This window comes from Gadus macrocephalus, chromosome 11 (genome assembly GCF_031168955.1).
Source record: "Gadus macrocephalus chromosome 11, ASM3116895v1".
Taxonomy (NCBI): domain Eukaryota; kingdom Metazoa; phylum Chordata; class Actinopteri; order Gadiformes; family Gadidae; genus Gadus; species Gadus macrocephalus.
The window spans coordinates 19,613,659-19,626,199 of NC_082392.1; the positions used below are offsets into that span (position 1 = coordinate 19,613,659).

General features: G+C 45.4%; 1 protein-coding gene across 9 annotated transcripts in view; it reads right to left on the bottom strand.

The window, feature by feature from the left end:
• git2a (G protein-coupled receptor kinase interacting ArfGAP 2a) overlaps nt 1-12,177 on the bottom strand; it is a 21,159-nt gene extending 8,982 nt beyond the window's left edge. For 3 of the 9 annotated variants that reach the window (XM_060065456.1, XM_060065454.1, XM_060065452.1), the window contains exons 1-15: nt 11,741-12,176; nt 8,915-9,048; nt 8,388-8,500; nt 8,164-8,269; nt 7,950-8,036; nt 7,461-7,591; nt 6,769-6,863; nt 6,031-6,076; nt 5,045-5,096; nt 4,874-4,946; nt 4,040-4,137; nt 3,772-3,883; nt 3,308-3,447; nt 2,757-2,906; nt 428-703 (exon numbers count right to left, since the gene is read on the bottom strand). In XM_060065456.1, coding sequence (XP_059921439.1) covers nt 428-703; nt 2,757-2,906; nt 3,308-3,447; nt 3,772-3,883; nt 4,040-4,137; nt 4,874-4,946; nt 5,045-5,096; nt 6,031-6,076; nt 6,769-6,863; nt 7,461-7,591; nt 7,950-8,036; nt 8,164-8,269; nt 8,388-8,500; nt 8,915-9,048; nt 11,741-11,792 — 1,665 coding nt within the window. In that variant the 5' untranslated portion in view covers nt 11,793-12,176. Of the gene's footprint in view, nt 1-427; nt 704-2,756; nt 2,907-3,088; nt 3,126-3,307; nt 3,448-3,771; nt 3,884-4,039; nt 4,138-4,873; nt 4,947-5,044; nt 5,097-6,030; nt 6,077-6,768; nt 6,864-7,460; nt 7,592-7,949; nt 8,037-8,163; nt 8,270-8,387; nt 8,501-8,914; nt 9,049-11,740 lie in introns of those variants that run through there. The other 6 variants (XM_060065453.1, XM_060065457.1, XM_060065455.1 and 3 more) reach the window with 6 other exon arrangements.
• Nucleotides 12,178-12,541: the final 364 nt, after the last annotated feature.

Consider the following 12,541-nt stretch of genomic DNA (forward strand, 5'->3'; position numbering starts at 1 on the left):
GAAACGGTACCCAATCATGGGAAGACACCCTCAAACGCTCTGTCCATACACCAATGTTATTGGAAAAAGTGTTGAGAAAGGTCTCAAATCAACACCATGAAGACTGGCTACTGTATAAAATCTTTCAGAAAGCTTGATCCACTCTCAGGAACAAAACTGGAAACAAGACTAAACTCCTCCCCTTGCCGTTTTTTGGATTTCCTGTGCCGTCACCCCCAGAAGTTATTCTATGACATACTAAAACTGCTGGATCAGAGATCCTCTTTAACCCTTTTTAAGTATTTTTTTAACTGGCATGAGAGTAACCACCAGACACAACCGTATAGTTGCACTGCAATAGGAGGTGAGGAGGGGATGATGGCGTTAGTAGATGGTGAGGGGATGTGGGAGAAGGAGGCAGGCGTGGGGGGGGGGGGGTCTTACTTACATGAGGAGGGAAGGGAGTCAGGGAGGGGTGAGGCTCCTCTGGGTAGGGACACTCCCCCTTGGAGAGGTGGGGTTTTAGGGCCGAGCCGGTCTCGTACATAGACATAGGCCTGCTGCTGCTGAGGCTGCTGCTGCTGCTGACCCGGGCCGACTGCCGGCGCTTGGGGCCTGAGGAGGGGCCCGAGTAGGAGGGCTCGGGCTGGTCGGCAGGGGCCTGATAGATACTGGCCGGGCCCTGCCGCCTCAGGGAAGAGTTCTCGCTTTGCAGAGATTGCAGCTGAAAAGAGACGGGGGGGGAGGAGGGGGAGGCAAGCCGTTGAGAAGAGGAGCACAGGAAAGCAAAGCGAGCTCGGAGCGGTCGAGGGCAACCAAGTGAAAAACGTTCACCAGGTCGGTAATACTTTGTGATTGAGGGATCTTCCATGATTCTTTGCAGGAGATGTTTAAGCTAAAGGGTTGACCGGTGACGGCTAACGGCATATTCAAAATAAACCAAAAGCTGGAACCATAACCTCCGGGACACCACCATCTGTTCATCAACACCAGCAATAACGAATAATTCTTGAGTCAATCATAAACAGCGATTGGAATAGCCTGTGATTGGTGGAGCCCTTGAGGTTTGGCCCCAAGTGTTTGTTTATAATGTGGAATAGCCCCAAGGTTAGCAGTTGGGTGGAGCAAAAGTTAACGTTGCCATCACACACTGGAGAATGTCAGGTGAGAAACTAGAAGTTTGTGTTATTACTAGGAATGTTCCCAGTAGCTATTAGAAACGGATAAACACATAATTCAAATTTTCTCCAAATTAGTACTTTCATCTGCTTTGCAGATAAAGCAGATGGACATTATATTTTACATTTCAGTAGTCTGAGCGAATATGACTTTTGGATTAGAATCAGTTAAACTTGAGTCTGAGTCCAGAAATAACACAAACTCAGTTTCAGAGGCCAAGGCAGGGGTATAGTCGTATAGGTTGTAGCGCATGCAAGCCGTAGCTAGAGTTGTAGGCCGCACCAGAAAATAGTAATGTCTATTGGATTCCATTGGTGAATTCCTGATGCTCCTTACCAATCACATCTATGGGATTTAGAATGTTATTCTAATATATATATATAAATAAATATATATTAAATACACGCATGGCCATGAAGCCATGGCTGTTCTGTTTCTGTGGTCAATCCGCAAATCTGGCTCTAAAGTTAAATGGTTAAGTTAATCCAAGTCCTTCGTTTAACAGCATAGCAAGGACTAAGGTCACCCATTCCATGTTTTCAAATGGCTTCCTCAACACATTTATACTACAAGGGTCATTGGAGTTTCCTTTTCTCGTTTGATTATGAAATCAAGACACTGCTGGCTAACAGTTGCGTCTCAAGGTATGACTTGTCTTAGGTTATCGGGTAGGACCAACAGCCATGTCACATTATCTAGGTCCACTACATTGAGGCTTGTACCAACACAGAGATCACAGATGTGAAAAAAACAAAATGAAACTGCACATTACACCGAAACCATGAAAACAACAATGTTGTTTGAAGAGTGGAAATAATACAAATGCAATAAAAGAAAAAAAGAAGCCTTCAGCCGCCTACATTTAAATAGGGTGGCTTGAAACACATTTTTCCCACCTATAATAAGCAATTACACTTTAGCAAATTAAAGGGTACACATAGTTACACAGAATCTCTATCAAAACGATAAATATATATATTTATATATCCAGCGCAAAAAGTATAAGGTACATAACAAACTCTTCTATAAAACTATGTTGCAGCCAGAGCAGATCAATGTATACAAACACAGAGCACATTGTGCACAATCATTCTGCCAACAACAGCTCAAAAACACTCTGACCACATCGTATGTCGTAACAAGATAAATCAAGTCAAGCAAGACTCGGGGAGTACAAATTAATACAAATTCAACACAACACAACAACAACAATTTGTGTTACGTTTCCTACACACAATTTCGCGAGCAAGCATGTTTGTAGATCACTTCTTAGCACTTGATCATTATAACATGCATGTTAGTAACACAAGAGCAAGCCTCTTTACACTAAACTCAGGTTATTTGGTATGATTTCTTTGGAGTGGGACATGCAGGCCGAAACAAGGAGGGGGGGGGGGGGGTAAGGGCCCTTCCATCCTCACACTGGAAGAGGAAACGGAACTCTGCCGAGTGTCGTGGCCTCACCCTCCGTCCGACCGATCGCTCGCTCAGAACCAGTGGTCGAGGCACTCCCCTCGTCCAGTGTTAGTGGTGTTACTGGTGGATGCCGACGGTTACTGGTGGAATGCCGGCGGTTACTGGTGCAGTTCAGATGGTACCTTTTTCTGCATGAGCCTCAGCTCATCGCTCAAGTTTGTGTTGACTCTCATCAGCTGCTGGATCTTGGCCTCGGAGAGACACAGCGCGTTCTTCACTTCCTGGAACTCCTGCATGCTGATTGGTCCGTCGGAGAGGTCAGAGTCCAGGCTCTGTTGCACAGGGGTTAATCTCTTTAAGAAAGACACTTTCAACATGGATGTTCAACAATACGACGGTGGAGTTGGACTCTCTTGGACTGTACAGAGTATCTCAATTTGAGCACTTTCATACAAACGTTCATCTGTACAGTTTCAGAAGACAATGATTCCCGTTCATTCATGTTGTTCTTTACCACAGTTCTAGTCTCAAAAGACTCCACGGCCCTCGCCCTAGTAGTGGATGACACACACACACACACACACACACACACACGGTGTCTATATAAGTTCAATGAATTATCTTCGCGATAGTGGGATTAAACTAAGCAGTGTTATTGATGTGATTCATGGTCATACCACATGCTATGTTATTAGGTGAGCGGGGGAGCTAGCTTGGGGGGCTAGCGGGCTACCTTGGTGCGGTCATCCTTGGCCGAGTGCTCCGCGTCCGTGTCCTCGTCGGACGCCACGCTGTCGTAGTCGGGCTGGTCGGCGTCCGGACCCTCACTGCTGGACCCCATCCTCATGCCCCGCATCAGCAGCTCCACGCTGCCTGCACAGCAAACAGACCGTCAGCGTGTGTGTGTGTGTATGTGCGTGTGTGTGTGAATCTGTATGGATGATTTTTATTTTATTTTATTTTTTATATAAATATTGGGATTGTTTGCTTCCTCAATATTGATAATTTCAGGGTGACAAAACAAAAAAAATTGAGTTCATTGAATTGCTCAGAGACACCTCGACACTCAGCAAGGAGGAGTGTCCCCGAGCAAGATGACTGCTCACCTTCCGGTTCCAACTCAACCTGCTTTGCCTCCCATACCGTTGGCCTTCGACCCTGGCAGCAGGCTGTGGCGAGGCCCCTCCCCCTACTCACCCTTCGGACTGACGACGGCGATCCCCTGCTGCCTGCGCTTGGCGTCGCTGAGGATGTCGATGACCAGCGTTGCAAACTCGTGAGCGTTGAACCTGGCCAGCTTCTGGCGTCCCTGCGAGAAGAGAACACAGGACATCAGCTCCACGCCCCAACACCGTCCACCCACCCATCCGAGAGACCCGGATACCGGGATGATGACATAACAACCCCATGGCGAGGCGCACGTGCGTGTGTGTGAGGGCGGCGTGGTGGCGGCGGCCCGGCTTGCCTGGTTGCGGGTGGAGGAGTACTCAGGGTTTACTGGAAGGAAGGGCACCACGGTGGTCTCGGTCACCAGAGTGCTGTGGTTCTGCGTGGCCAACCACACTGCAGACAGGAGGAAGAGTGCACAGCAGTCAGGCCCCGGTCAATACCCCATTAGCTGCTCTTTGAAATGACCTTTAGCGGTCAAGTAGCGGAGTACATTAAGGGGTACCTGCAAAGACACAGCCTCACACTCTCATTAGCGCATGAACTCAAATGGAATTATTCCACTTTCACCAGAGATGGCGCTGTCCCTCCCCCCCAGTATGATTTAAAGGCACCCACCAGTGCAACTTTATGTAAACATTCAATGAAAAATAAACATTCAATTTCTAGTCTTTTTTACACGTAGTAAGTTTCAATAACTCCATACCATTACATATCGACATTCAAGGAGCAAAGATGAGACGTCGTTGTGTGGTGAGAACTGATAGAAAATCGTAAACAACAACAATCGCCGGTGGGGAGAAGCCATTTTTCCATTGACTGGAAGCCTGCTTTATTTATTGTAGGTTACAAAAAATAAAGAAAATGGCGGCATTGTTGTTGTTATCGATTTTGTATCAGTTCTCACCACACAACGACGTCTCATCTTTGCTGCTTAAATGTCGGTATGTAATGGTATGGAGTTATTGAAACTTACTACGTGTAAAAAATACTAGAAATTGAATGTTTATTTTTAAGCCTCGAAAGTTGCACTGGGTGCCTTTAAGCATTTAAAACATGCCTGACATGAAAACACAATATTGAGTTAATAACACAATAATGAGTTAATAAGGTCACAACAATAATAATTTACCTGCGTCGGTCTCTCTTCGATCCACTTCATCGTAAACATCCATGGCCAACTCCTCAAATAAATGATTGCTCAGCTGGATGAAAAAGAAATCTATTCAGGTGAGGACTTTGAAATGTACATGATATCATAGATATATACATTTTGCCGTACAGATGGTAGAATGATACGTACAGACTGCAGTTTTCTTTTGGCTGCTTTCGCCAGCTCTGATAAATCTAAACTGCTACAGAAAGGAGAAAACATTATCTTAAGCATAATGCAAGTGGAAGGTAAGCCCAATGTAATTAAAGTGTTTTCAATTCATACTTACATGTTTCTATTCATCAAGAGAGCAATACAAAAAATATCGAACACAGGATAGGGAATTAAGGTGAAAATTGCAGACACATTTCTAACAACAACTAGTCTACAATAAGACAGGGTGCAACATGTTCTCCATCGGAATAATGACCAGTGAATTTTGAAATGGGGTCAGCAATCTCAATAGATTAACATTATTTTGGTGGCTGTTGGTTGAAGCAAATCTGCCAGCCAATTGATGGTGCTAATTTTGAGGGCTGATTAGAATATAAATGTCTTGATTAGCTGCCTCTTCTTAAACATACTGTGAGCAAGCAAACCAATGGCAGTTAGCATAAACAACTGCACAGTGCTCCACTTCTCATCTAAAGATTCAAAACAGCCTTCAGATTATAATTTTTTATACATTCCGAGGTACACCCTGGGATTACATCATTACATGCCATCTATTTCAGGGTCAAGATAGATGGGATGTTAGGGTTATGTTTAGGGTTAGGAATTCATTACGAAAAGTAAATCTTTGTTTTTTTTAGCCTTGTTGAATGGATATGTAATATATGCATGCAGGAGTTTGATTAAAACAAATGAGATCACAAGAGATCATGTTACAGAGAGACTACCTCGACACTCTGGTCAGAATTGTTGAAACAAACAATGACAAATCAAAACCATTTGTTGTGATTACTAATAAAACTATCGTCACTGGTCGGCAGACCAGATTGAAGGGAGAGCATGAATCCCTTAGTAAATCGAGTGGCTGGCTAGCCTTCATTCATATACATTCAGTAATGTGCATTACTTTAAACAAAATCTAAAAAGCGCAGTGAAAGGTTAATTAGTGGAGCTTTAAACCTTACCTGTCAGCCATCTGTGGAACTATGAAGTGCTGCCCAGTTTTATGATCTGAAAAACAAACAAAACACACGACTTGTATACCTTCACAGACAGAAGCCCCTCCTCCTGTCACAGACAGAGGGAGAGTAAATAGTGGCTCTAGCCGTTAAGGTCTTCTGATGTCTTCCATTGAGGTAGTGAGTTATTGGTTATAGTCACTTGTCTGCCATGCACATGGATTTAATGGTGTACAAGAATCTTTAAAGGGTAGGTAATCTCCAAAATAACATTTTTTAAGTTGACAAACTTTCTTTTTCGGTTTTAAGAAGTGTTGTTGACCAAACCTAAATACAAGAAGTAGGCCACTTCTGTGAAACGCCTCTCCAGAGTGGTAGTTTGCTATGGGCACCCATGTGACGTGGGCTCTGACAACGCCACACTCCTATGAAACCTAAAGGGTATGTTTTTTTCTAACACTTTACTTTTTCAAGAAACAAATGATCTCCTGGGCGGAAGTAGTAGTGCTTTTCCTGGGGGCAACCTGCCTTTAAAGTGGGAGAGCATGTAATGTAGAGAGCAGCGATATGCCTGTCTTTACCACCAGTTATGAATCAAAAGGTGTCATTTGAATCTAGTACTCATAAGGGACTTTCTTTTTTCATATTGACAGAGAATTCCAATTCATTCATTGGTGGGTCCGGAATGCATTCATAATGTTTGGCCGAGCGTTGTCATGTTTGAACAGCGTAGTCCTGGCTCACCTGGTCTCCGTCCACACAGGTAGAAGGCCAGGCGGTCCGTCAGCTCGTACTGGATCTCCACCAGCCGTTCAGACAGCTCCTGGTGGCCCGCCTCCCTGAAAAAACATCCACACGCTCCGCAGTTCAGCGGGAGAACAGCGATACCTCATCCCAGTGGCCTTGGTCCCCGAGTGCGGCCCTCTTAGTTCGGAAGCAAATGCTAACCAGCAAGGTCCACTTCTGGACACACGATGATGAATTCACAAGCATTAACATGTTTTACTTTCAAAATAAAATGGTCACGCTGTTATGAAAAAGCCCAAATTTGTTTTGTTTACAGTAAGAGTGTAAGAACATATAAAACCAAAAATATGTAAGATTAACATTTATTTTTGCCGTCTGCTGAAATTGTGGTGCTGGGCTAATTGAACAGCGGTGGTGCTGCTACAGCCACATCTGATAAAGGGCTGATCAAATGTTCAGCCCACACAGGAAATTGCATCACGTGAAACATAAAAAAATAAAAAACAACTCATCATTTTCTGGGTGAGGTTAGCTATCCTTTGCAGGTTTGGCAGAAAAAAAGACAAGATAAGACGGGACATATCAGCCCCAGACGGGGTCTTTGGGAACATTGAGCTGGACTTTCATTAAACCGCCCAAAAAATAAGATTCAAGCATATGGAGTGTGGTATCAAACGTTGGCTGCAGACCTGGCGTAGTCCACGGGGGTTTTGCCGGTTGTGTCTGGGGCCCCGGGGTCGGCTCCGTACACCGTCAGCAGCTCCGCCTGGGAGACCTGGCCCGCCTTGGCGGCCACATGCAGAGGCGTGTTGCCCTTCTCCTGGAGCACAGACAGGCAGTGCAAACGCATCACAGCTCAGGGCTCAGCAGACGTCCAGACAGAGACACACAACTCCACATACAGACGAGGAACTGCGCTGTGGTCTCACACCTTTACAAAACGTGAAGTTGTTTTTGTACTGCATTAGGGTTAGCTTTTGTTGTAGAATGGAGTAGTGGTCGCATCATGTACCCGCATCGTCAACATCATCCGACGTACAATAATAAATAATTTTGTTATTTGCAAACAAAATTATATTTTGTTTGCATCAACCAGGAGAACTTCTTCTGGCGACTGCTAGTGGCATGAATTGTGTACATCGATATTTCTGTGGAGGGCTGTGTGAAGCGGGACTCACTGGGTGGAAGAAGTTGGCCTGCGCCCCCAAAGACAGCAGTCGGAGGCAGGTCTCCAGGTTCCCCGTGCGCACGCTGGAGTGGAGTTGCTGGAGGAGAGGAGCTCGGAATGAACCCAGTAAACCGACTCACTCTTTAAAAGGCACACGCAAACTCACGTGTACGCACACAATCTCAAGTGTAAACACACACACACATTATATGTTCTCCCCTAACCTTGCTTAAGTCCTTGGCGGTGAAGCTGTCATCGTCTCTGCAGGGCATGCGATGCACAAACGCCAGCATTTGATACTTGGCCTTGATGAACTCTGTTTTGTTTGGACTTTCCACACATAAAATCACGACAAAAAAACAAACAAACAAACAAAGGATCAGAGGGTGAATGAGAGCAGGTCCCGGGCCGTGACGTCGGCGTGTATGTGACGCTGCACGGGACTCACTGCAGTCGGTCCTGAGGCCCCGCCTTGCGCCTGCCGCTCAGCACAGACGCGGGGTCCAGCAGCGAGTGTTCCCATATCGAGTTGGCCCCATTGCTGTACAGCGTCTGGACCATCTGTCCACAAATATGAGCCCACAGTCAAAATAAGCAACGCGTGGCTATATGCACACAGTGTAGTGTGAGAGGCAAGAGGCCCCTTCCTGCTACTGCTTTTAGATCGGATGAACAGACCTCACACCGGACAACTGTTTATTCAAATACAACATGCCTGTGTTGGGGCGTTAGCTCGTAGATCAACTCGAGTCTCTGAGCTGATTCAGGGGCCAATTTGTCCTGGAGCTGATTGGGAGGCCAGGGAGTGTGTGCGTGTGCGTGTGCGTGTGTGTGTGTGTGCGTGTTCCTTACCTGAAGCTGTTAGGGGGGCCAGTGTGTGCGTGTTAGCTGTTAGGGGGCCAGGATGCATGTATAGCTAACTGTGTGTGTATTTGTGTTTGCACGTTTGTGTGCACTCCGCCGGGTGTGTCTTACCTGCAGCTGATTGGGGGGCCAGGGTGTGTGTGTCAGGTGTCGGACCTGGGAGCTGTGTCTCCCCAGACTCCGGTGGACGCTACAGCACTCGTCACAAATCAACACTCCCCTGTTGACCGATGCCCAGCGGGGGTCTACAATAGAGAACAACACTGCTGATGAGTACAGGTGGGCAGTCCAGAGGTCTCAAAACCTGAGTTTAACCTCTGTCACACATCATTGCATCACTGGGGCCAGTGATGCACCATTGTTGTAAACAAGCAATGAAAAATAGTGTCAGGACAGCACCAATATGCACAATATATTATACTGCACCATAAAATCATCAAATATTTATTAACAGCATTTGATCAAAGTTACCATAATGAACACCGGCCAAATGTTGAACTTAATGATACCCCATCTACTTCTTTCCTTGACCTTCTCTCGTCTAAATACACACTATTCTCCAGTAATAATAAATAGGCAGGGCAGTGTATCCAACAACATTTTATAATTTATCTAAGCACAGCAAAGAATTTTTGTGAATAAACAAATGTAACATTAAATATTGGAAATACCTTTTGAAACCAATAGCTATTGAGCATATATAATAATGTTTGACATTCCCCAGGCTGCTGTCAGTGTGGAGATAACTTGACACACTTGACTTTATATAATTAGGTGTCAATATGACTCACATGCTCTAAGCTGCATTAATTCACCTAAACTAGCTGCATCTTGTTTTCATTATGGGAAACAGCAGTGACAGGTCCCTATCGACTAAATGTCTTACCACAGACATCATCTGTGGTTCACTGTCACACACATGTACATACACACACACACACGCACACACAAGCACACGAGATTTGCATCTGATCGGCGAACTGCACCAGTAGGCCGGGGAAGCAAAGTGTAAAGGAGAAGTGAAGAAATATCTCATAGGCTGCATGGTGGTTTCAGAAGGCGTAAAAAAATGACCCGCCTCCCTGTAACCCAAAAAGTAAGAGCTTCCTCTTTCAAAATACAGAAAGTGAGTGCTGACTAGAAGCTCAGCGTAAAAATCCAGACCGTGTGGTGTCCCTGACACTAAATCTGCACTAGCTATTAGCTAAATGCCAAATGTCAGCTGGAATCCATATCAAAATACTGGGTTTTAATGGGGATAATGTGCCGCCATTAAATCCCACACCCAAGACTTGGTTTGTTGGCGGCCTGGAAGTAAAATGCCAGAGATAGACACGAGACAATCCATGACCCCGAGACCCTGTGAAGTTCTTGGAGACAGCGGAGGTGTGGCCCAACTCCACACAGCTGCGCATGCCGCCGGTCAGATGCTACGTAGCGCCAGGTGCAGGAAAGTCTACTAGTGGCTCCTCTTGGCAGTCCACTGGGAAGTCCACCGCAAGCTGGCTGTGTGCCTATCCCCCTCCCCCCGGTCCCCCAGAAAGGCTTCTGTATTAATATCACGTCTTGTATCTCTAAATATATTCACACCCAACCCCACAACTGGTGAGGCTTGGGGCCGGATGGTTTAGAAACAGAGCAAACTTGGGGGGGGGTTAGCATCTAGACAAAACAGAGCTAGGGGATACTATGATACCATCATGCATATTGCAGCCTTGTTATTGGAAGAAGACTGGACAACCACTGGTAAAGCTGTCATCCAATAACACAATTGTTATTGAAGTTACATAAGCCATTGGTGTATGGCCATTGAAATGTTCACCTTAGCCTAGAAAGATTAGGCATGAAATGAGATTGCCTTAACAGACAAGAAGTGGCGCCGCATGCATTCAAAGGATTCAGCAAATTCACACAGCATCCTGTTGTGTTTTCCGGTGCTTGTTGAAAAACATCACGTCACCTCTTGCATAAAAAGCCACGACTTGACCCAATTCATCCAGAGCAATGCAACAACTTTACCTCGAACAAACCGTCAACAACGAAGAAGATGCATATGTGAATGAACTCATTGTGTCCCTTTGTACTTTGTACACTACACTGCCTCCATGAAGAGATACACAGGCCTACAGCCGTGAATGAACAATCAGTGTCACTCAGTACTAGCAGCCAAGTCTCCACAAGCAAATGTAGTAATGCTGGTCTCATCATTCCTACTCCCTCCCCGTTTGGCAATGGAAGCCACGAAATATGACTAAAAATACTACACCATTTTGTGCCATCTATATATTTAAAAAATCTGTCCTTAATTATTATTATTTTTAACAATGTGCAATGTATTTCCAACAAAACACTTGTTGGTTGGGCGAAATCGATTGTTGAAAAGGTTCCTCTAAATGTATGAACGTACACTGACATCATTATGCAAACATTTGACAAATGTCTCTGCTTGTACAAGCCATATCCAATATGAGCACATCGTGAATACCTACTGAGTGATAAGAACAATGACCACTAGAACGTCCGGGCTGTCAGACTAGAATCCACAGGCGGGCATCCCATTCAGGGGCACACTCAGCAGGCCCCTTCAACGAGACCTACTTCTGTCCTGTCAAACCAACCAGATAAATAACCAGGCGAGATGCATACTCACTAGAACTAAAGCAAAAGTGTAAAAAATCTCCTCATATATCCCAGACAGACATTTGCAAAGTTACAACAAAACTAACGTGCCTTTTCATTGAATATTCAAATTTAAACCAATAGAGATGAACTAGAAAAACCCAAACCAACTGAGCTGTGCTGTCTGCTGTTGATATGTGATATGGTTATATACCAGATAACGAACAACTGATTAATTAGCCAAGGCCAAATTACATGTTAGGTTCAAGCCTAAAATCAATGCCCGTGAGGGTGGATGAAGTTGTAGCAGACGCTTACCTGGAGAACTGCAATCAGCACAGACGTCCGTATTGCGGACTCGTTTGGACATGGTGGTGCTGCGCTCAGGACGACGGCTTTGTGATCAATGTAAGGAGTGGGTCGCTCCGTCTGCCTCGCTAGTCATTGATATCCTTGTGAAGAAGAGGGATACCTTCCGCGTTAGCCGCCGTTAGCTAATTGCGTGCTGTCTGTGAACGACCTACTTCTCAAGCTGATGATAACCTTGTATTCAACCGCTCAGGTTTCCGTCTATACAGTGATGGTCGGCGGTATCGCGGTTCACACGTCTCTATTGTGCAAGCGCCAAATTGGCTAATTTAGCCGCAAGGGTCAACCTTCTCATGGTAGTTAGTTTCCTAGGCTCGTTGCGGCACCACCGCACCGCGGAGACATAGCATTGGCTACTACTACCAGGCTGGCAGCAGCTGTGACTTGTGTCATAAGCCCGCTCCACGCAGCCGTGCTGGGGGTAGCTCGTCGGATCGAGCGCTTGGGACGGTTATAGCTGACGTTATGTTTTTATAATGGCTCCGATTATTCTAACGATGTGGTGTTTTATTTTGTACATTCGTGATGGATCAGTCGCTCTGTGTGCATCAGACCGAAAAACAGAATCCAATTGTGAATTGTTTGGGTTATTGGGTTGTTTTACCAAAATACGGTTGGTCAACCACTCCTCTGGACTAGCCACTAGCCAGTATATATACTGCATATTTAATGTATGTCGTCCCGTTATATGATCGAGACTTCTTCCGTGTGGATCTACGTCGCAGAGAATGCGTGAAACGTACAACTGAA